At 39.5% G+C, this 25,438-nt stretch overlaps 1 protein-coding gene across 4 annotated transcripts in view; it reads right to left on the bottom strand.

Annotated features, from left to right (window-relative positions):
- The window catches only part of LOC126199373 (protein FAM169B-like), an 89,555-nt gene that overhangs the window by 46,073 nt on the left and 18,044 nt on the right, over positions 1-25,438 (bottom strand). For 3 of the 4 annotated variants that reach the window (XM_049936285.1, XM_049936282.1, XM_049936284.1), the window contains 2 exons: positions 15,646-15,728; positions 14,791-14,971 (listed from right to left, as the gene is read on the bottom strand). In XM_049936285.1, the coding sequence (XP_049792242.1) occupies positions 14,791-14,971; positions 15,646-15,728 (264 nt within the window). The remainder of the gene's footprint in view (positions 1-14,790; positions 14,972-15,645; positions 15,729-25,438) is intronic. The other variant, XM_049936283.1, reaches the window with a different exon arrangement.

The following is a 25,438-nucleotide window of genomic DNA, read 5'->3' as shown; positions in this document are numbered from 1 at the left end:
TGCTATGTCTGGGAGATTTTCTATCATCTGATAGTGTATACAATCCATACTGGGTGTGGAAGTCACATTCTTTTTTATGCCATTCATCAGTTTTTCATATGAAAATGGTACCACAAGCGGATGATTGTAATCCCGAGGCTCTGGGGAGCAATATGGCTGGTCAGCTGCGGAAGCTGCTGAGATTAAATTCACAAAGTCCTCAAGCCATGCATCACTTAATGGCTGATGCATAGTGGAGTTTTTGTTTTTGAAAAATCTTAATTTCTTCCAAACATCAGCAATACTAACTTTGTTATTTAAAGATTCACAGAAATTTTGCCAGCTATTCTTTTGACAGTCTTTTAATCACCTTCGAACTTTCGCTGCTATTTTCCAATATACAATGAAGTTTTCTACATTTTGTTGTTCACAGAAGTTACTGTACACAAGTTTGCGCTGTGCTATGGCTCTAGAGCACTATGGTGTCCACCAGACTGGGGGCTGTTGCTTCAAAATGATGACTTATTTTTTTTATTGGAATGGAAATTGTTGCAGCATCTTAAATAATTCACATTAGCTGTTGGTAGGCCTCTTTCGGAGCTAACAAACTGTTAAAAGATTGAAACTTCACTTGGACTGTTGCAGTATACTTTGACCAGTCAGCGTCCTTTATTTTTCACCTGCTGTTTGGGTGGATAATTTCTACTGTATTTATAGGCAAGTCTATTGTGATTTCCAGAGGGAAATGACCTGAGCCGAGAGGGTCTCCGTTACATGGTTGAAGTCAACAGAGCACAATGTCAAATTGACTGCCGATGGTTGTCTGTTTGGGTTATGTATCAAAGTAGGAGAACCATCATTTAGAAGAATCAAATTGAACATTTAAAAAAGTGTAACTAACTCTCTGCCATCCACATAATATATTTTGTAAGCCAATAGTGGTGTGCACTGAAGTCTGCACAAAGGATAAATGGCTTTTGAAGCTGGGCTACAATCTGATCCCTTGAAAGATCTTGTATTTTACACTTAGGTGGTTTGTAAATGGCGACGATGGTGAATGCTCTGTTAGGAGTGCAAGTTACAGCAGCAACTACCTGGCATTCTGTTGTCCTAATAGTGATGTCCAATTTTTTAAACTTAACTGTCTCTCTAATCAAAATGGCTCCTCCTCCTCCCTTTCCATCATCTCTGTCATTTCTGAGAACAGCACATCCTTTGAATTGTATTCGTTGGGTTGGCTGAAACCAAGTTTCGCAAATACAGGCTACTGGTATGTGGTTGCTGCTAATCTCCTGATAAAGACTTTCTCTGTTCGAGATTGCTGACCGTGCATTCCACTGGAGTATTTTAAAAGCCATTGTCAGATTTGCAGAAGTCTTCAATAGCATAATGTATAAGAGCTTGTGTCATTGCCATGTCTGTTTCATTTTTCAGAGAAAGAAAGATCTGTATTGTTACACATAGGCTGTTAGTAGTAGTTTTTTGACCAGTATAAGATGTTGCCAGAGGAGTGGGAGGATATGGACTGTTTTGTATTGAGTTCCGTGGATCCTGAAATTCATATCACATATCAGAATAACCCTGCTTATATGGACTGCAAGTAAATGGTTAATTTTTATAAGACCTGGGAGCTGGAACCAACATAACTGCATGATTAGGTCCTTGTTGTGGCCTTTTGTCCATCATGTTCAAACCTTTTGGTTTCTCGCATATTTTAGGCCAGTCACTAGGAGATAGCTCTAATGTTGTAGAAACACCAGCAGTAGTCTGTGCAAATGACGGTTGCAGTGACGAGATGGCAGTTGCGTAAGAAGTGGCATAAGCTTCGCTGTGCTTTGCTTCCATGTGCTGCTGATAAATTCGGCAACAGCGATCAGTAGCAAGGTGGTTTCCATTGCTGGGCGTTGTTTGTCAGACAATGCGACAAGACAGCTGAACTGATGAATGCTGATCCATCTCCATCTGATCATTCTGAGGACAGTGATCTTGAGAGCACATTTTGATGGTACCTGTTGATGCTTATTTCTAATTAACACTGTTGAAGGAGGGTGTATCATAACAGTCTCGATGTTGTGATTCATATGCAAAGCGACAGCCAACTCTTGGCCGGTACTGACTGGGATTTCGTCATTAGTTTCCATTTTAAAAACAACCACTGAGAGAAATCTCACAGTGGTGATGCTTTGACACTTGTTGCTAACTACTTGTAGGTAAAATATCCAGTAGATTACACTAAAAAAAACTTGATAACAGTTCCATGAAACACCTGATGGAATCGGTGCCGGCCGCCACACAAAGCACAAACGACTGCTCAGCGCGGCTGCCATAACTACAAGCAACAATTTGTCATTACCCACTTGTCGAAAAGTTTTTCACAGCAGATAACATAGTTTAGAGTCAAACTGTTTATAATTAATCACCCTTTCTCAATATTCTTCAAGTTTATATTATTTATGTCTCATTGTCAATCAAAGATAATCTCTATATCCTGAGATTAACTGCTACAGCAAGATTGTCACCAGCAATTGATAATGTATGTCACGTATCACACCGCACTGACATACAAATCAAAGTAAACGAATCTCCAATATTAACCAATGACCAAAAATTAGGTTTATCTAAAATTCTATTGGAATATGAAATGGCATTTTCTGATCATCCGGGTAGTATTAATGACAATGTATGTAAATTTGAAATCAAAGATAGTACTCCATTTCTCTGTAAGCCTTATCCAATACCAGTAAGTTTAAAGCAGCAGTTAAGGAAGAAATTGACAATATGATTGACAATAACATAATAGAACATAGCTCTAGCATTATGAATAACCCCTATGCAGTAATAAAAAAGACTACAGGAGGTGTGCGGTTAGTACTAGACGTTTGTACTTTGAATAAGCATAGAGAGATGAAATGAGACAGACCCATTAACCTCAATGAATTATTGTCCATATTTGAGAAAGTAAAGTATTTTAGCGCGATGGACCTGACTGCTGGATATTGGCAAATTCAGTTACATCCTGAATCAAAGAAATATACAGTGTTTCTATTTGATGGGAGATCATATCATTTTAATGTGTTACCATTCGGACTAAATATCTCAGTATCCGTGTTTATACATGCACTGGACGAGGTGTTAGGAAAGGAATTGTTAAAGGATTTAATCATATATGTAGTCATCTCATCTACCTGGGAAGAGCATTGCCTCACCTCGAGTAAAACTCTGAAAAGATTTAAAGAAAAAGTTATTACAATAAAATTGTCTAAATCGCACATTGCGAGGCAATAGCTTAAGTTTTTAGGGCATATCGTAGGAGTGCAAGGAACTAGACCAGATCTGGAACGTATAAAAGCCATTAAGGAGCATCTACCCCCTAAAAACATAAGACAATCGAAGGGATTTATTGGAATGGCCGGGTACTATAGATGATATATACAAAGTCAAGAGCTGAATGACCCAAGACTTTTACATTTATTAAGGAAGGGAATACCATGGGTTTGGGACCAAGAGGCCAATGATGCATTTGAAAATATAAAAACAGCACTGGTCGAATCACCATATTACACCATCTGGTTATGGGTGAGCCATTCAAAATTTCAACAGATGCATCCGACTATGGTATAGCAGCAGAACTTTTCCAATGAAAGTGGGGTCTGGAAAGTACAAACCACAGATCAGTAGCTTCCGCTAGCCAGAGTCTTGACAAACATGAATTAAACTATACAGCCACAGAAAAAGAACTATTAGCAATAGTGTGGTGTATTCAAAAATTTCAAACACTAGTATGGGGGTCAGAAATACATATATATACGGATCACCAAGCTCTATCCTTTTTAATGAATAGTCAGTTATTACATAGTAGATGTATGTGGTGGATGTTGTTCCTACAGGAATATGACATTAAAATTCAGTATATAAAAGGTTCTGAAAATATTGTACCTGACGCTTTGTCTAGGTTACTGTAGGCATGAAAGAGTTAAAATGTTCGGAACGGCCTGGCATAATTTTTGCGATTAACTTTTTGAGAGTAGAATATCCACATAACAGGGAACAAGAAATGGCTCGAAGTATAACTGAAGACATCCATCATGATCACTACTTTACAGAAATATTTGCTATGTGTATTTAGAAAGTCTTTACCTCCTAACCAAGCAGAGAAATGGAAGGTTATAGGGAATAATTTGTTTTGGAGAGACAGTATAACATCACAACATTGGTGTTTATGCATCCCAAAGTTAACGGAGGATGAGATTGTGTGGTATGTTCATACTGGATATGGACATTTTGGAATAAAGAAATGTAAAATAATAGAACTTACTCGTATGAGCATACGAGTAAGTTCTATTATTTTAAGAAGCTAGGACATAAGGTAGCATCTTTAATTAGAACTTGTGAAATCTGTCAGAAGGTGAAAGAGAATAACACTCATATTAAATACAAAATGTATCCAATCATTCCTAAGACATTATATGATCTTACAGCAGCGGATTTCTTTGGACCACTTCCGAAAGGAAAGGGAGGAGTGTTGTACATTTTTGTTCTCACAGAGTGTTGGTTGAAGTATGTTAAGTTGTATCCTATTAACAAAGCAAATACACCAACCACGATACACTGTCTGCAACAATACTTTTTTGAGGTAGGCAAACCAAAACGATTTCTCTCCATTAATGGGCCACAATTTGTCAGTAACAAATTTAAAGAATTCTAGCTTGGGAGGATGTTCGTCAAGTATTAATATCCAACTACAATCTGTTGTCAAATCCATCTGAACGAGTAATGAAAGAAATTGGGTAATTATGCCACACCTTCTGCTATGTAAAACATACGTTATGGGCAACGAAGATCAAAGACTTTGAACTTATTAAATGTTTCATTTGGCCTGAAACAACCTACTGATGATTACCAACTTCAACAGGAAATAGTCTCAAAGAATCTAGTTGACTAGGCACAACAACAAGTGAGTAGACATAATGAGAAGGCTATCAAACCTCAGTACAAGGTCGATGACCTTGTTCTCATAAAACCGCATCCTCAAAGCTCTGCCATGAAGAAGGAGACACATAAATGAGTATACAAACTGAAGAACAGTTTATAAAACTTTCCTTGAAGGTTCTTTATTAAGTGCTATTCTGAAAAAATGCAAAGTTACAGTGAGGTGACAAAAGTCATGGGATATGCCCTATGCTGCCCAAATAGCAAAACTCATCTACTATCTCATTTACTGTCTTATTTCCTAATCTAATTCTCTCAGCTCAATTGATTTAATTTGACTACATTCCATTATCCTTGCTCTGTTTTTCTTAATATTCATCTTACATTCTCCTTTCAAGACACTGTTTATTCTGTTCAACAGCTCTTCCAAGTCCTTTTCTGTCTCTGACAGAATTACAATATCACTAGCAAACCGCAAGTATTTATTTCTTCTCTCTGAACTTTAATTCCTCCTTGAAATTTTTCTTTGGCTTCCTTCACTGCTTGCTCGGTGTACAAATTGAGTAACATCTGGGATAGGTTACAACCCTCTTTCACTTCCTTTTCAACCACTGCTTGCTTTTCATCCCCTTTGAAGCTTCTACATAGCCCTTCGACTCTTATACATATCACACGGTTGCTGTACAAATTGCATTTATCCTTTCACTCCCTGTTTTTTACCTGTGCTATCTTCAGAATTTCAAAGAGTGTATTCTAGTCAACACTGTCAAAAGCTTTCTCTAGGTCTACAAAAGCTATAAATGTAGGTTTATCATTCCTTACCTTCAACTGAGAAGGGCAGTATTGCATCGCTTCTCCAATGTTTTTCCAAAACCCAAACTGATCTTTCCCAGTTTTTCCTGTCTTCTGTAAATAATTCATGTCAGTATTTTGGAACCATGACTTATTAAACTGATAGTCTGGTAACATTCGCACACACTTCAACCCCTGCTGTCTTTGGAATTGGAATTATTAAATTCTTCTTGAAGTCTGAGGGTATTTTCCCTGTTTCATATATCTTGCACTCCAGGCAGAATAATTTTGCCATGACTGGCTCTCACAAGGATATCAGCAGTCCTGAGGACATGTTGTCTGCCCTGAGGGCCTTGTTTCAGTGTAGGTCTTTGAGTCTTCTGTTAAATTATTCCAGCAGTATCATATCTTCCACTCACATTCATCTTCTTTCTCTTGCCTTTCTATAATATAACCTTCAATTTCATTCCCCTGGTACAGTCCCTTTGTATACTTCTTCCACCTTTCAGCTTTCCCTTCCTTGCTCAGTACTATTTTCCATCAACTCTAAGTGCTACCCATTCATCTTCTACTATAGTTCTTTTCTCTGTTTCAGTCCAAGATTCTCTAATCCTTCATCTGAAACTTTCAACAACCACTAGCTCCTTCAGTTTATCCAGGCCCCATCTCCTTAATTTTCTATCTTTCTGCAAATTCTTTAGTTTTAATCTACAGTTCATAACCAATAAATTATGGTCAGAGTCTACATTTGCCCCTGGAAACATTTTACAGTGCAAAATCTGGTTCTGAAATCTGCCTTACCATTGTATAATCAATCTGAAACCTTCCTATGTCTCTAGGTCTATTCCATGTACACAACCTTCTGTCATGATTCTTAAACCAAGTCACTTTCGGTATTAAAATTTGCACATCATGGTCTGCAAGTCCATTCACCCTTTTACTAACAGAATGCCCATCTAGTAATGAAGAATGAATGAAAATCTTGTCTATGGCTGTGCTAGTGTTCTCCTGCACCCTAGTTGGAAAAAATACGTCTGCATCTGATCATATGAGTTTAGGAGATCTACCAACATCCTTTTTCTTGCAAAATCATATACAAAATTAATACTGAAGTCACCACACATAATTAATCTCAGGTACTTCCTATAAAGTGAACCGAGGACCCTCTCTAGCTTGAGAAGAAATGCTCTGAAGTCAGAGTTAGGGGACCTATAAATGACAACAATTAGAAGTTTAGTTTCACTAAATTCAACTGCCACTGTACAACATTCAAATATCTGTTCAGTGCAGTGCCGTGATACGTCTATGGACTCAAATGGAATACTGTTTTTTATGTACATGGCCACTCAAGGAACTCCTTGAAAAACAGCCAGCTAATCTGTATCCTGTGGGCATTCACATGCCCATACCAGTCTGTGGCATCGATGGGTACTGGTCAATGGAACCCTACACAAGGGCATGCATGCCAGCTGTCCATCCTGCAGAAAATGGCATTGAACCATCAATGCAGACATGCCCAGATCGATTGCAGTGCTTCAGTGTCCTACCAACATTGTGGATGAAGCTGTTCTATCCATTATGGCCAAATAGACAATGTGGTGCTCATCTGGCACATTGTGTCGTTCAGTACCCTGTTGACACTGTGTATGGTCCTTTTCTCTCTGCTGGCTCCACATACGCCTCACTATTGAAGCAGTGTGCCCCGTACAAGCTGCAGTGTCACAGAACAATAGACCCACCTCCTGGAGACCAATCATTCTGCCCTGTTTGAACCCACTCACATGATGATATTCAACCCTGTGATGTCAGCAAAACACAGTGGTACTTGGTTACATGTTTACACTTTGTGTGATGGCTGTGCACTGACTAAGCTTTGTGTAACACTGCCCTGTCTGGTCACATAAAAGAAGGCACTGTTGGGCCTATGTGCATGCCACCTACCCTGCTATTTATATCACTTATTATGCTTCTGTTGTTCTACATGTCCTCTTATCGTGGCCTGTTGCAGAGCATTGGTTCTGAATATTTTACTTTTTACAGACATTTTCTTAATGTTACTAAAATATTGCAGTGTTAATCATGAAATACCTAACAAAATTCATAATAGAACAGTCTCTGTAGTTAATTCTATTTAAAGTATTTGCTAATTATCATTTGATGTAAGCTCTTCACTATTGCTACATCATGAATTCACTGGAATAGTAGTAAACTTACAGTTTGTTTCTCAAAGCATCTGAAGGCTGTGTCCAGGGCTTGAAATGTTTCCACACGAGATGGTCCTAAATCATTTTCTGCATCTTCATTTTCTTCTGTTTCATCTTCTTGGATTAACTGCTGTTTGTTTTCCAGCAATATGTTTGCAACAATTTCGTCATCTGACATCTTCTGAAAACCTTGATCATTACTTTCACAAGTGAGCTACTCCTTCATACTATCGGCATCACATTCCTTGCATATCTGTGGGTTTGTCATTAGCTCATTATATTCTCCAAAACAGAATCACCCATATCAGATACTGAATTTTTGCACTCTCGTTTTAGTGTTGTGTTCCAAGTTTTGTTCAAAGTCTTTCTTTCAATCAGATCCCATGCATATACAATGTAACAACACTGCTTTAAATTCATTTGCCTGAGAAAAGACAAATGACATCTACATTATCTTAATCAACAGATAAAAATCTAGGTCAAGATTGTCTTCTATAAAGTCATTTTAATGTTTCAATAACACTTTGATCCACTTGTTGTAGTAAGGATGTCACATAAGGAGGCAAACATTTTACTGTAAACATTCCATTTTCTCTCACTAACAGTTCAGCTGAAAAGTATCCAGTAAAAGTAGGACAATTCCATGTTTACCAAGTTTGTTTTAAAATTGTTTTACTTCAGTGATAAAAGTGTTGTCATACCAGTCAATGAATATTTCAGTGTTCATCCATGCGCTTCTTTGGCTTTTATAAACTAAGGGAACCTTGATATTTTTGAAGCATTTTGGATTTTTGGGATTTCTGATGCGATGCAACAGCATTTTATGGGTCTCAATAGCATTTGCACAAATTAATATTGTTATTTGCTCTTTATTACTTTTAGTTCATGGAGCAGAATTCTCGCCGAGGAGCAACAGATTTCAACAGTAACGATTTCCAATTTAATATAGTTGCATCAGCTCTGTAAACAAAGTCCAAGTCACAGTCATTTTTGTCCAATTCCTTTTCAAAACCACCTTTAATGGTATTTGCTGCATCTACATCAGTTGACATTTTTTCACCTGGTATTACCAATTTGTAAATTTTACAATGAGATTTAAATCTGTACAACAATCCGTTACTTAAGGATCAGATATCAATTACCCAATTCATCATTTTTGTAAAAACCAATAATACAAAACTTCATCACTTTTCAATGTTTACCCCTGTCTTCACTGTCACTTTTGCCGGTGGACTTCAAAATTGAATCAGTATCTTTGTTAATATCACTTATTGCAGAAGTACCTACACATCGTGTTCCTTGATTTTAGGAAAGCATTTGACACTGCCCTGCATTGTCATTTAGTTAAAACAAGTATTGGATCAGTTTTGTGACTCAATTCCAGACTTCCTTACAAACGGAACTCAACAGACTGCTCTTAATAGAACAAAATCAACAAATGTAAAGATAACTTCCAGAGTAACCAAGAAAATGTTACAGGACTGTTTACAATGTACATCCACAATTTTTTCTTCAAGATGCCCTCTGCAAGAGCTCAGATTTTGTCACAATATTTCTGGGACACCCGATATACAGTGCAAATGATGTGATAACTTCAGGTGATTGATTTTCAACTTCTTGTTAAAAACCAAACAAAAGTTACTGAAAATGTTCCCACAAACAGGAGATGGGTATACAAACTAACGAACAGTTTATAAAACTTTCCTTGAAGGTTCTTTATTAAGTGCTACTCTGAAACAATGCAAATTTACAGTGAGGTGACAAAAGTCATGGGATATGTCCTAATGCCATGGACTCAAGAAGTCACTGAAAGCCCATGCTGAAATATTGAGCCATGCTTCCTCTGTAGCCACCCATAATTGCGAAATGTTGTCACAGCAAAACTGACCTCTCGATTGTGTCCCACAAATGTCTGATGGGATTCGTGTCGGGCAATCTGGGTGGACAATCCGTTCGCTTGAATTGTCCGCAATGTTCTTCAAACCAGCTCTGAACAGTTATGACTCAGTGACATAACATCATTGTTTGGGAACAAGAAGTCCACGAGTGGTTGAAAATGGTCTCCAAATAGCCAAACATAACCATTTCCAGGCAATCATCAGTTCAGTTGGACCAAAGGACCAAGTCCATTCCTTTAAACACAGCCCACATAATTATAGAGCCACCATCATAATGCAATGTGCCTTGTTGATAAACCTGAGCCCTCCTGATTCATGGTGCTTCATGCGGTTTGTGCTACACTCGAACCCTACCATCAGCTCTTACCAACCGACACTGGGACTCATCTGATGACGCAACAGTTTTCCAGTCATCTAGTGTAAAACCAATATGGTTGCGAGCTGAGGAAAGGTGCTGCTGGCGATGTCATGCTGTTAACAAAGGTACTCACGTTGGTCATCTGCTGCCAAAGCCCATTAACACCAAATTTCACTGCACTGTGCAAATGGATACATCCGTCGTACATTCCACGTTGATTTCTGCAGTTATTTCATGCAGTGTTGCTTGTCTGTTAGCACAGACAACTCTACGCAAAGCTCTCAGCCATTAAGTGAAGGCCATGGACCGCTGCAGTGTCCAGGTGAGAGGTAATGCCTTAAATCATATTCTCAGCACACTCTTGGCACTGTGAATGTTGTAATACTGAACTCCCTAACGATTTTCGAAATGGAACGTCCCATGTCTCTAGCTCCAACTACCATTCCACGTTCAAAGTCTGTTAATTCCGTTGTGCAGCCATAATCGTGTCGGAAACCTTTTCACGTCCAACTTGATGTGAAAAGGTTTTCGACATGAACTGCCACCATTACCCAAATAAAGCAATGGATTATTTTTGATCAAGTTCTGTAATTTGCTGGCAAGTCAGTAAGCAATAGATAAATGCATTATTGCCGGAATAGAAGAACACCCCTTGACAAAAATAATAAACATATTATAGAAAGAGTCTATCCAGAATGCCGAACAATAAGGAAGGTAGCATACCATTACCCATTTCACTTGTCACAATAATTTCTAAAATAACCGAGTACTGTATGCACCAGCAGATGAACCAGTATTTTGAAAATGATAACTTAATCTGTTCTGCACAATGTAGTTTTAGATCTACCCTCTCTATTGTGAAGCAGCTGGCAGCATTATAACAGAACCTCGAGAATAAGTCAATGAGCTATTGGACTGGAGGTTACGGTGTCCCACAGCATCCTAATAAGAAAGCTACAGCACTATGAAATAGGGGAGAATGCCCTCCTCCTAAAGGCCCTTTACCTGTTACAAAAGAACTGTTACTTGGGTCTGTTCTTGGATCCTTTCTGTTATATATACATGCCATGTGAGGTTGTTCTGTATACAGGTGACACCACATTAACTGCTCAGTACTCCAACTTGGATGAGTTGCAACTGAATGTATCAGTAGCATAATATAGGTGTACCTCACGGTTTCAGGCTAATGCATTACACATGAAGAGTACAAAACCAGAAAACACAGTTTTTAATTTCAATGCACCCAAACAAGAAAACAAATTGGTGAAACTTCAGGAATTACATATTGATCAATGTCTTAGGTGAGATACAGCCACAGATAAATTATGCCCCAACTCAAATGTGTGATTTATCTGCTGCTTAAGCTCAGAGGATATGTTTATGAGATCCTACTACTACATGCATACTTTTACTTTCTTAAATTCCCAATTTTGCGGTGAGAAACCTACCTGGCTCTAAGACTACTTAAATGAGAAAATGGCAATAAGATGCATTGTGGGACTAACACCATGAGAATCCTGTAGACATCATTTCAAAGAATCAAATATTATGACAGTCCCCAGTTTATATGCTTATAGCTGCTTAGTATATACACAAGAAAATCTGAATAACTCTGACCCTAGCATGTCAATACAGAATCATAACACAAGAAACAGACATGCAATTGACAAGCCATACACCAAACAAGCAAAAGTCCATAACAGCTATAAATATCTTTGTCTCGCATATTTTAACAAACTTAACTACTTAAAAATGCACACTCAGTGCCCCTGAATAAATTTAAAAGCATAATCACAAAATGGGTAAAAAGTGAAGTATTTTACATATTGAAGTATATATAATAAATGACTTGGAGTCTTGAAATGGGCATATATAAAATTATGTATTGCAAAATGTTTTACAAAGTCACTAGTGCAATATATTCATTCATTGTGGCATACTGTATTGATCTATATAAAGTTTATGATTATTATTGTTACAGACTGTATAAAGTTTTGAATGTGATAATATGCTTATTCACTGCAGCATATTGTATTACGTTTGCAAACAATGGTCAGTCTCCATAACAATATACTTTCCTGAAGTAGTAATTTATATAAAAGCTTTCATGTAACATAATTAAGCAAAGATCCATGTGAGAATAATGTAATGTAGTAACTATACATGTATACAAATTTCACATGACAGTACCAACTGGCTGTAAACATATTTAAAAGTGAATAAATATTCTATTCTGTTCTGGAGCTCAGGGAAACTAATAACACATTGGAGGATCCAAACAGCCCATAGCAGGCATGCAATCTCCCTTAATTCATGCTGTGCAGAAAATTCAGAACTGGGTACAAGGCATCCTCAAGGCAGACAGCTCTTCTATGTCATTCATCTACTCAGCCAATTTAATGGTAGGCATTCCCATGTAAAATGTCGTGCAGTGTACAGAAGTTAGTTGACAAACAAGTTAAAACTGTGTTCTAGACTGAGACTCAGACCACGAGCTCTTGTCTTTCAAAGCAGAACATAATCCATGAATATATCTCACGGACTAAATCAAAATTTCAGCCTGGCACTAGTTCCTAACTATACCTTACGAAGTCTATTGCTCATCAGCAACAAGAGGCACAGTTAGCTCCGTGGAGATTTACAAAGGGTAAATACTTAATCAAAGAACTTCACGAGGATGCATTTTTTGTGATGTGTGGACTAAAAAAATTATGAAAACCTCTATAAAAAGTCGTCAATCTCAAGGTGTACCATGCACTGATGAGCTGCATGGCTGTTGAGGTGGAATAGTCATTAGTGGGCAACCTGTCACACCTCAGCTGTGCAAGGCTCACCCAAACAAGTGGAGCTGTGTGGGTGGGCCTTTATTTCCCTTGTTCTTTGTGGGAACGAGATGGAACCCTTGAATCTGTTCAAATGATTTCCCAGTACAAAGGGTGTACTTGCTGGTAGGTATCAACACCAACAAGAGGGCTCATACTGTCAGTCCTTCTAACATAGTCTTTCTTTCCAATACTTCAGTCTACAGTAACGGAACACAGGCTGCTAGGCAGAATGTGTTTATGACAGTTAAAGCAAAGGAGGGCAGCTTGAAAAAAGTTTCACCTTTCTATATACAAAAGAGCATAGAGGGCATTGCTAGTACATTAAAATCTATTACGCAATTTAGGAGTGGAACACTGCTGGTAGAAATAACTAATTATCAACAAGCGAAAAACCTCCACATTGCTATATGCCTTGAAACAGAGCTACACAACAAACTATAGCAAAGGTGTTGCATTATGCAGGGATATTATTGATATTCCCAAAGAGGAACTGAAGGATGAGTGGGCTCATGATGGTGTGGCTGATTTGCAAAACATCATGAAAAGGGCAGATGGCAAACTGATAAAATCAGAGTCCTTTATTCTTATGTTCCATACCACAATGGTTCCAGAAAATATTATTCTGGTTTCATTCAGTTAAATATGAGGCCTTATATACCCAACACAATGCACTGTTTTAAATGTCAGCACTCTGGGCATACCACTCTAGCATGTTGGGGATGCTATTTTCAGCAAATGTGATAAGGCCTCCTACAAAGGAGTCGTTTGCTCATCTCCTCTGAAGTGTGTTAACTGATTTGTACATTGTCTTGTCCAGAGTGAAGACTGCACTTTCTACCTTGAAGAAAGGAAGGTACAGGAGCTACAAATGATGAAGTGTATGAAATGTTGTTGTTGTTGTTGTTGTGGTCTTCAGTCCTGAGACTGGTTTGATGCAGCTCTCCATGCTACTCTATCCTGTGCAAGCTTCTTCATCTCCCTGTACTTACTGCAGCCTACATCCTTCTGAATCTGCTTAGTGTATTCATCTCTTGGTCTCCCTCTACGATTTTTACCCTCCACACTGCCCTCCAATACTAAATTGGCGATCCCTTGATGCCTCAGAACATGTCCTACCAACCGATCCCTTCTTCTAGTCAAGTTGTGCCACAAGTTCCTCTTCTCCCAAATTCTATTCAATACCTCCTCATTAGTTATGTGATCTACCCATCTAATCTTCAGCATTCTTCTGTAGCACCACATTTCGAAAGCTTCTATTCTCTTCTTGTCTAAACTATTTATTGTCCACGTTTCACTTCCATACATGGCTACACTCCATACAAATACTTTCAGAAACGACTTCCTGACATTTAAATCTAAACTCGATGTTAACAAATTGTTCTTCTTCAGAAACGCTTTCTTTGCTATTGCCATTCTACATTTTATATCCTCTCTACTTCGACCATCATCAGTTATTTTGCTCCCCAAATAGCAACCCCCCCCCCCCCCACACACACACAATTACCATAGTCTCTGGCTGCCAAGGTCACACTCTGGCCACAGCAGCCAGAAGCTGTGGTCAGTTGCTTTTGTGTGTACATGTATGTTGTCTAATTCCGAAGAAGGCCTCTTTGGCCAAAAGCTTACTTGTTTGACTGTCTTTTTCTTGTGCCTATCAGTGATGCAGCATCTCCACTATATAGTGAGTAGCAATCTAATCTTTTCATAATATTGTCTTGATTACAGTTGTAGTTTTCACATTATTTCGAGATGCTAACTATTGGTCAGTTCTGTTGTCGATGTTACTTAATTGACCATTCACTTACCTTTCTGTTTTGTACTGTAAAATCCAACTGCTGTACCATTCTGCCAGAGAATGGTTATATCATCTGTAAAGTCAGGAAGATCAAATACAGCCTCCATCTCCAATGCATCTGGACTTTCCAGCTCCTGATAGAAAATCTGACTCATTATAAAGTGGACAGCTCTCTCTTTGTATGACTTTGCCTAAAAAGTTTAATTTTATAGAAATTTATATTCCTATTTTAAAGTTCAAATAAAATTTAAAAACATATTTTCTCAATGCACATGAGTATTCACATTCATCAATATATGGTCAAGGTCAGAACAGTTGTAAAATGTGAAATTAAATTATGAAGAACAGTAACAATTAACAACAGTAGAAAAAATTCAAGATGAAATGATGGGAGGGAGAATACATTGTCCACTTTTCCAGAATTTTAGTATTTTGTCTTCTTTTCATGAGCAGTGATTGTGAAATAATAATCACACTCCTTTCAAAATTTAATACTGCTTAAAACAAGCTTGAATGATTTGTTAACAATTCTACATTCCAGAACAATCTGATAGTGAAGTATCACTATCAATTTCAAGCTTATGTGCAAGAAACTTAGACCACTGGGTCTTTATTTGTATATGCTCCATTTCTGTTTACTGTAGAACATAGTGGCCTTTTTTGCTGAATCAGTGTGTTAATTAAACTAATTCACAAGTTTTTCTACTAATAGTGCAATGTTACAAATTTATTCTGTGTGGCACAGAATTGACTAATGCCAGTGACAGATTATTTTCTCATGGTACATAAAATGGAGATGAATAACAGTATGACACTTACAGGACAATGTTAAGCATAATTTTCAACTGAAGTACATTCAAATTACCTGGAAACAACCATCTTCTTTCGCCTTATCTGAAAGTACATCATCTAAAGTCATCCATTCTCCATTTATAAAGAGACCAGCAGCTAGAAAAAAAGGCTTTATACAGAGACTGAATGTTTTTAAACATGTATATTTCCCAGGAATGTTGTGGCAAACTATGAGGGGTTGTAGAGGGTGGTTTGAGAAACAAATTGAGGGAGGGAACCCGTATCTGAAAATGTCATCCAATGATGTTACAGAGTGTTACAAGTACTGATGCTTACCACTAGGTTACACCTTAGGCAGCAAACATGATTTTGTATGCTGATGAACTGTAGGCGGAATGCCTTGTAATACTGTTAGGCTGTCACAATCGCCACTGGGGAAGATGGAGCTTGTTACCGTGTAGACAGGTCTTGTCTCCTGTGAATGTGGTGCCCTGTGGCCTCGATGGGTGACTGTTTTGGACACTGGTTTCCATCCACAGTTTATTTTTCTTCTAGAACCCTCCAAAACCTCCAACGGTTTTTGGTATACACGAGAAAAATAAACTGTGTCAGCACACAAAGTTCCCTTGAAGGATTCGAGCAGCAGCAGGATCCAGTGCCTATAACTTCGGCTCTGTAAACTTGTCGGATGATGTTTATGGACATAGGACTCTATCAACATTTTTTCTTGAAGACACCCCGCAATCCCTCAAAGTTGTCGCAGCATTTCTGGTACAATCTGTATAAAAGTAACTTAAACATAAAAAAAAAAATAATTATACTGACAGAATTTTGAGGAAACAGAAATAAAGTTTAGGTTATTCATTCACACATTGTGTTCTGTAAATGACACCATAAAAGGGGCACTGACAGGGTGGAATAAATTACCGAAAGTCATGCATTAACAGGCAGAAGAAACCACTGCTAGCTATTTCTGTAAAGTATTCTAACAGCAAATTATGACTGATGATAATCGAATTACACTAATTATATGGGGATTCCTTCTATATAACTTTATGTGTGTACACAGAATGAGTGTGTGTGCATTAAGAGATAAGCAGATTATTTGAAAGAGAAAAGGGGGGAAAAAAAAAGAGAGAGAAAAAAAAAAAAAACAGGACAAATGTGAGCAGGACTCACTCTGAGTGTTTCATACACACTTTTCTTAAGTTACATATGAACATCCCCCCCCCCCCCCCCCCATTACCCATGGACCTTGACCTTGCCGTTGGTGAGGAGGCTTGCATGCCTCAACGATACAGATAGCCATACCGTAGGTGCAACCACAACGGAGGGGTATCTGTTGAGAGGCCAGACAAACATGTGATTCCTGAAGAGGGGCGGCAGCCTTTTCAATAGTTGCAGGGGCAACAGTCTGGATGATTGACTGATCTGGCCTTGTAGCACTAATCAAAATGGCCTTGCTGTTCTGGTACTGCGAACGGCTGAAAGCAAGGGGAAACTACAGCCATAATTTTCCCCGAGGGCATGCAGCTTTACTGTATGATTAAATGATGATGGCGTCCACTTGGGTAAAATATTCCAGAGGTAAAATAAGCCCCCATTCGGATCTCCGGGTGGGGACTACTCAAGAGGACGTCGTTATCAGGAGAAAGAAAACTATCGTTCCATGGATCGGAGCGTGGAATGTCAGATCCCTTAATCGGGCAGGTAGGTTAGAAAATTTAAAAAGGGAAATGGATGGGTTAAAGTTAGATATAGTGGGAATTAGTGAAGTTCGGTGGCAGGAGGAACAAGACTTTTGGTCAGGTGAATACAGAGTTATAAATACAAAATCAAATAGGAGTAATGCAGGAGTAGGTTCAATAATGAATAAAAAAAATAGGAGTACGGGTTGTTGTTGTTGTGGTCTTCAGTCCTGAGACTGGTTTGATGCAGCTCTCCATGCTACTCTATCCTGTGCAAGCTTCTTCGTCCCCCAGTACCTACTGCAGCCTACATCCTTCTGAATCTGCTAAGTGTATTCATCTCTTGGTCTCCCTCTACGATTTTTACCCTCCATGCTGCCCTCCAATACTAAATTGGTGACCCCTCAATGTCTCAGAACATGTCCTACCAACCGATCCCTTCTTCTAGTCAAGTTGTGCCACAGGCTCCTCTTCTCCCCAACTGTATTCAATACCTCCTCATTAGTTATGTGATCTACCCATCTAATCTTCAGCATTCTTCTGTAGCACCACATTTCGAAAGCTTCTATTCTCTTCTTGTCTAAACTATTTATCGTCCACGTTTCACTTCCATACATGGCTACACTCCATACAAATCCTTTCAGAAACGACTTCCTGACATTTAAATCTAAACTCGATGTTAACAAATTTTTCATCTTCAGAAACACTTTCCTTGCCATTGCCAGTCTACATTTTATATCCTCTCTACTTCGACCATCGTCAGTTATTTTGCTCCCCAAATAGCAAAACTCCTTTTCTACTTTAAGTGTCTCATTTCCTAATCTAATTCCCTCATTCCCTCAGCATCACCCGACTTAATTCGACTACATTCCATTATCCTCGTTTTGCTTTTGTTGATGTTCATCTTATACCCTCCTTTCAAGACACTGTCCATTCCGTTCAACTGCTCTTCCAAGTCCTTTGCTGTCTCTGACAGAATTACAATGTCATCGGCGAACCTCAACATTTTTATTTCTTCTCCATGGACTTTAATACCTACTCCGAACTTTTCTTTTGTTTCCTTTATTGCTTGCTCAATATACAGATTGAATAACATCGGGGATAGGCTACAACCCTATCTCACTCCCTTCCCAACCACTGCTTCCCTTTCATGCCCCTTGACTCTTATAACTGCCATCTGCTTTCTGTACAAATTGTAAATAGCCTTTCGCTCTCTGTATTTTACCCCTGCCACCTTCAGAATTTCTACGGAATCCAAACTGATCTTCCCCGAGGTCGGCTTCTATCAGTTTTTACATTCGTCTGTAAATAAATCCCGTTAGTATTTTGCAACTGTGACTTATTAAACTGAAATCTATGATGAGATAAAAGGAATTATTCAGGTAGTGAAGGGAGACGAAAATTTAATGGTCATGGGTGACTGGAATTCGTCAGTAGGAAAAGGAATAGAAGCAAATATAGTACGTGAATATGGATTGGGGGGAAGAAATGAAAGAGGAATCCGTCTGGTAGAATTTTGCGCAGAGCATAACTTAATCATAGCTAACACTTGGTTCAAGAATCATGAAAGAAGGTTGTATACATGGAAGAACCCTAGAGATACTAAAAGGTGTCAGATAGATTATATAATGGTAAGACAGAGATTTAGGAACCAGGTTTTAAATTGTAAGACATTTCCAGGGGCAGATGTGGACTCTGACCACAATCTATTGGTTGTGAACTGTAGATTAAAACTGAAGAAACTGCAAAAAGGCTGGAATTTAAGGAGATGGGACCTGGATAAACTGAAAGAACCAGAGGTTGTAGAGAGTTTGAGAGAGAGCATAAGGGAACAATTGACAGGAATGGGGGAAAGAAATACAGTAGAAGAAGAATGGGTAGCTTTGAGGGATGAAGTAGCGAAGGCAGCAGAGGATCAAGTAGGTAAAAAGACGAGGGCTAATAGAAATCCTTGGGTAACAGAAGAAATATTGAATTTAATTGATGAAAGGAGAAAATATAAAAATCCAGTAAATGAAGCAGGCAAAAAGGAATACAAACGTCTCAAAAATGAGATCAACAGGAAGTGCAAAATGGCTAAGCAGGGATGGCTAGAGGACAAATGTAAGGATGTAGAGGCTTGTCTCACTAGGGATAAAATAGATACTGCCTACAGGAAAATTAAAGAGACCTTTGGAGAAAAGAGAGCCACTTGTATGAATATCAAGAGCTCAGATGGCAACCCAGTTCTAAGCAAAGAAGGGAAGGCAGAAAGGTGGAAGGAGTATATAGAGGGTTTATACAAGGGCGATGTACTTGAGGACAATATTATGGAAAGGGAAGAGGATGTAGATGAAGACGAAATGGGAGATAAGATACTGCGTGAAGAGTTTGACAGAGCACTGAAAGACCTGAGTCGAAACAAGGCCCCGGGAGTAGACAACATTCCATTAGAACTACTGATGGCCTTGGGAGAGCCAGTCATGACAAAACTCTACCATCTGGTGAGCAAGATGTATGAGATAGGCGAAATACCCTCAGACTTCAAGAAGAATATAATAATTCCAATCCCAAAGAAAGCAGGTGTTGACAGATGTGAAAATTACCGAACTTTCAGTTTAATAAGTCATGGCTGCAAAATACTAACGCGAATTCTTTACAGACGAATGGAAAAACTGGTAGAAGCGGACCTCGGGGAAGATCAGTTTGGATTCCGTAGAAATGTTGGAACACGTGAGGCAATACTAACCTTACGACTTATCTTAGAAGAAAGATTAAGAAAAGGCAAACCTACGTTTCTAGCATTTGTAGACTTAGAGAAAGCTTTTGACAATGTTAACTGGAATACTCTCTTTCAAATTCTGAAGGTGGCAGGGGTAAAATACAGGGAGCGAAAGGCTATTTACAATTTGTACAGAAACCAGGTGGCAGTTATAAGAGTCGAGGGGCATGAAAGGGAATCAGTGGTTGGGAAAGGAGTGAGACAGGGTTGTAGCCTCTCCCCGATGTTATTCAATCTGTATATTGAGCAAGCAGTAAAGGAAACAAACGAAAAATTTGGAGTAGGTATTAAAATTCATGGAGAAGAAGTAAAAACTTTGTGGTTCGCCGATGACATTGTAATTCTGTCAGAGACAGCAAAGGACTTGGAAGAGCAGTTGAACGGAATGGACAGTGTCTTGAAAGGAGGATATAAGATGAACATCAACAAAAGCAAAACGAGGATAATGGAATGTAGTCAAATTAAATCGGGTGATGCTGAGGGGATTAGATTAGGAAATGAGACACTTAAAGTAGTAAAGGAGTTTTGCTATTTAGGGAGTAAAATAACTGATGATGGTCGAAGTAGAGAGGATATAAAATGTAGACTGGCAATGGCAAGGAAATCGTTTCTGAAGAAGAGAAATTTGTTAACGTCGAGTATAGATTTAAGTGTCAGGAAGTCGTTTCTGAAAGTATTTGTATGGAGTGTAGCCATGTATGGAAGTGAAACATGGACGATAACTAGTTTGGACAAGAAGAGAATAGAAGCTTTCGAAATGTGGTGCTACAGAAGAATGCTGAAGATAAGGTGGGTAGATCACGTAACTAATGAGGAGGTATTGAATAGGATTGGGGAGAAGAGAAGTTTGTGGCACAACTTGACTAGAAGAAGGGATCGGTTGGTAGGACATGTTTTGAGGCATCAAGGGATCACAAATTTAGCATTGGAGGGCAGTGTGGAGGGTAAAAATCGTAGAGGGAGACCAAGAGATGAATACACTAGGCAGATTCAGAAGGATGTAGGTTGCAGTAGGTACTGGGAGATGAAGACCACAACAACAACAACAACAAGTGAAATATTCATAATGATGCACAACACACTGATTTTTTATTGTACATTAAAAGCAAGAATGACAGCAAATTGATTGTGCCTGCCAATGTGTAGAAGGTGCAGGTGTTCGATTAAATGCTCCACTTAGATCTCTCGGCAACAGTTCTATGATTATCAAATGCTAAATCCTGGCTGGCAGTAGCATCTGGATCTACAAAATGTACTGCTGGTGCATGGGATAATCAGGAGAGTTAGTTGTTTGGTTTATTGGATGATTAAAGGGACTAAACTATTAGGTCATCAGTCCCTATTTCCTTGAACAAACAGATCTACACGATTGTACATCAGGGATGGCCCACTGCACAAAACCCAGGGGAGGAAAACCCCAAGGTCTACCAAAGGTCAACGAAGGTGAGATAAGAGACAAAACAGAAGAAAGGGAAACAAAGGCAGGCAAGGTGGTCCATCTAAGGAGAAGCCGGAATCTCTTGGCAGCAATGAGGGGAAGTTCATCCCTCACCCTTCACCACTTACCAGAGGTACCCCCTCAGAAACTGTCAACCAAAGACTAGCAACACAGACAGGGCATGAAGCACAGAGACACGAGAGATGAACAAGGTGAATAGACCACACGAGAGGGGGGAGGAAGAGTAGGTAGGGTGTGGACTGGGCTGGACCACCAAGCCCAGACAGCCACACCCTGGTCTGCGCAGAGCATTCTGCCAAACCCTCAATTGACTTATAAGGCTACATGGCCCTCCCATACAGATAGCAGTAAAAGCCCCCTTCATGAATAAAATGTAACACTAAGACAGCTGCTGAGGCGTCGTCTCCTAATACCAGGGGTAGCAAGTCAGGGAGATTAAGAGTCCACTGCAGAGCGGTTAGATTGGGACAGTCCAGCAAAATGTGGACCACTGTCAAATGGGAACCACAATGACAGTGAGTGGGACCTCATGACAGAGGAGATGACCATGAGTCAGCTGAGTATGGTGAGCGCGGAACCTTCAAAAGACGGTATAGAGTCCTTCCAAGACATCTATCTGGAGGACCTCCACAGATTTGTAGTCTCCTTTATCATCCATAATTTGTTTGGTGAAGTCCGAGTGAGAAAGTATGTAATCTAGATTCCTGAAACTTAATGGCATAATACCAATCGGAGGTCTGTTTCCAGAATACCAGTCTCAAGAGTTGGCTTACTGGTAGCCAGTTTGACCATGCTGTCAGCAAATTAATTCCCTGGGATACTGATGTGGTCCAGTGTTCAGATGAAAGTCACTGAGCATCCACACTGTTCAAATGCATACAAAGAATGCTGGAAAGCAATGGCCAAGGGATGGTGAGGGTAATACTGGTTGAGAGCTTGCAGACTGCTCAAGGAGTCACTGCTGATGGGAAAGGACTCACCACTGCAGGAGCAGATATGCTGAAGAGCACGAGTGACGGCTACCAGCTCCATAGAGAAAACACTACAGCCATCCACCAATGACCACAGTTCAGTATGTCCAGTGCGAATATAAGCAAAGCCTTTGTGACAATCAACCATTGAACCATCAGTATAGACTACTTCTGAAGATGGGCCAAGGATTGAGAAAAATTGGTGGCGGAGGGCCTTGGGATCAAATGAATCTTTTGGACCTTGTAATAGGTCAAGATGAAGCTGTGGCCAACAGATGCATCACGGAGCTGTAAACGAGTGGGCCCAGGGGAGGGGTGGTAAAGGAAATGACTGGAGTTCATAAAGCAGGGACCAGATGAGAACTGCAATCGTGATCCCTGACCTGGGCTGCTGTTGCAGGAGATGGACTTCCATGTTTGGATAGAGGAGACGGTAGTTCAGATGCTTAGCGGAGCTGCAAATGTGTGTAGCATAATTGTCAGGCTGTCTATGGTGCCTGATCTGCAATGGAGGGATCCCAACCTCCATGAATAAGCTGTTCACAGGGCTAACCCAAAAGCTCCTTTCATAGGTCAAACACCACAGAAGTGTATCCGATCCATTATCCACAATGCTGAGGGTGATGCCGAACCATAGACTCCCATAATCAAGACAGGATTGTAACAGGGCTTCATAAAGCTGCAGAAGGGTATTGTGTTCTGCACTCCAGCTGGTGTTACCCAGGCAGTGAAGTGTATTAACGTGCAACCAGCACTTTCACTTAAAGATCGGGAATATATGACAGCTGAGCATCGAAGACCACTCCTAAAGTCTGCACCACATTGAGCAGTTGGTAGTCAAGGTAATGTTCTGGTTGTGGGTGAATGGTATGACACCAACAGATGTGCTTGACGCGAGTCTTGGTGGCTAAAAACTGAAAGCCATAAAGCCATGGGTGAGGGGGCCCATACCTGCACCTTTCATATGGCACCTTGTAGTTGATGTCCAGAGACACCCACACTAGAATAATACTAGTCATGGCAAAAGTCATCAGCAGTCAAGTAGGGCGATACTGAGGGTTATGAGCACTACTGCTTATTATACAAGACACTGGGAACCTTTCAAAGAAATTTTCCTAATGGCCTCTCATTCTAATGTAGGCTTAATGGAATGATCTACAGAATCCATACAACAAGCCATTTCCTTAATAATTAAACTGCTTTTGCACTCACTATCTGAAATTCTGTGAGGCTCTCTGCTGCTGGTTGGCACTTAAACTACTGCATAACAACATGCCTGCCCCAAATTGCAGAGCAGCATTCCACCCATGGACATACAGTCTTCAGGATGACACACTGATTGGAATGGATATATCATTAGTTCTGTGGATCAGTCATAATGCAATACACTTAGTCCTTGGCACTATCACAATGTTTGTTTACAACCAGTTGCCTGTGCAGTGTCCAGTTAACTCTGCTGACTACCCATATTGGTAGCTTCCTTCTGGGCACTGGTTGACTCCTAGTCGTATACTGATTGGGAAGTGTGCAGTGGAGTGCAAGTAGTCTGTCCCCTCCCACTGAGGGTTGTTAGCACGGCTGGAAGAGCATATTTATGGATCCCTGGTGGAGAATGACCTTGTAGTAATGTTGAAGTGGGTGCTCTGCTCCTTCTTCAGAAGACATAAGAATTTTTTTTTGTATGGCACACTCAATAGCTCTACCCTGTTGACAAGTGACAGATGCCCACAATACTTTATGTGCAGTTAGGTCTACACAGGAGAGGAATGGTTGGGGAGGAGATGTGTTATGACGAGGTCGACAGCCTGTGTGTCTAGCTCATCACTAGGCAGCAGATACAGACAGCATATCACTATATGTGGCATGTGCACTATTACACCAATTGCTTGCAAGCCGGACTGAGCTTTGCTAGTTGGCTGTGAAAGTACAAGATCACTGTACATCGTATCAGCAACTGTTAAGGTTACAAGGTAGACAGTTCAGTAATTTTAAAAATTATGTTTGCAGTAAAAGTCAAGATATCTGCTGGAAGTAATCATCTCAGTACATGTTACACCTTACAGAAAATGTTGTGCTATTAGGATACAGACATCTACATCTACATGCACACTTTGCAAATCACATTTAAGTTCCTGGCAGAGGGTTCATTGAACCACCTTCTCAATTCTCTATTATTCCAATCTCGTATAGCGTGCAGAAATAAAGAACACCTATATCTTTCTGTATGAGTTCTGATTTCCCTTATTTTATCAAGGTAATTGTTTCTCCCTGTGTAGATCAGTGTCAACAAAATATTTACGCATTCAGAGGAAAAAGCTGGTGATTGGAATTTTGTGAGAAGATTCCTCTGCAATGAATAACACCTTTGTTTTAATTATGTCCATCCCAAATCCTGTATCATTTCAGTGACACTCTCTCCCCTATTTTGTGATAATACAAAACATGCTGCCCTTCTCTGAACTTTTTCGATGTACTCTGTCAATCCTATCTGGCATGGATCCCATACCACACAGCAGTATTCTAAAAGAGGACAGACAAGTGTTGTGTAGGCAGTCTCCTTAGTAGATCTGTTACAGTTCCTAAGTGTCCCGCCAATAAAATGCAGTCTTTGGTTAGCCTTCCCAACAATGTTATCTGTGTTCCTTCCAATTTAAGTTGCCCGTAATTGTAATTCCTTGGTATCTAGTTGAATTTACGGCATTTAGATGTCACTGATTTATTATGTAACTGAAGTTTAATGGGTTCCTTTTAGCACTCATGTGGATGACCTCACACTTTTCATTATTTAGGGTCAACTGCCAATTTTTGCACCATACATGTATCTTTTCTAAATCATTTTGCAATTTGTTTTGATCTACTGGAACTTTACTAATCAATAAACAACACTGTCATCTGCAAACAATCCAAGATGGCTGCTCAGTTTGTCTCCTAATCGTTTATACAGATAAGGAACAGCAAAGGGCCAATAAGACTACCTTGGAGAAAGC

The sequence above is a fragment of the Schistocerca nitens genome, chromosome 8, assembly GCF_023898315.1.
Source record: "Schistocerca nitens isolate TAMUIC-IGC-003100 chromosome 8, iqSchNite1.1, whole genome shotgun sequence".
NCBI classification, from domain to species: domain Eukaryota; kingdom Metazoa; phylum Arthropoda; class Insecta; order Orthoptera; family Acrididae; genus Schistocerca; species Schistocerca nitens.
This window is presented reverse-complemented; position numbering and strand designations above follow the sequence as displayed.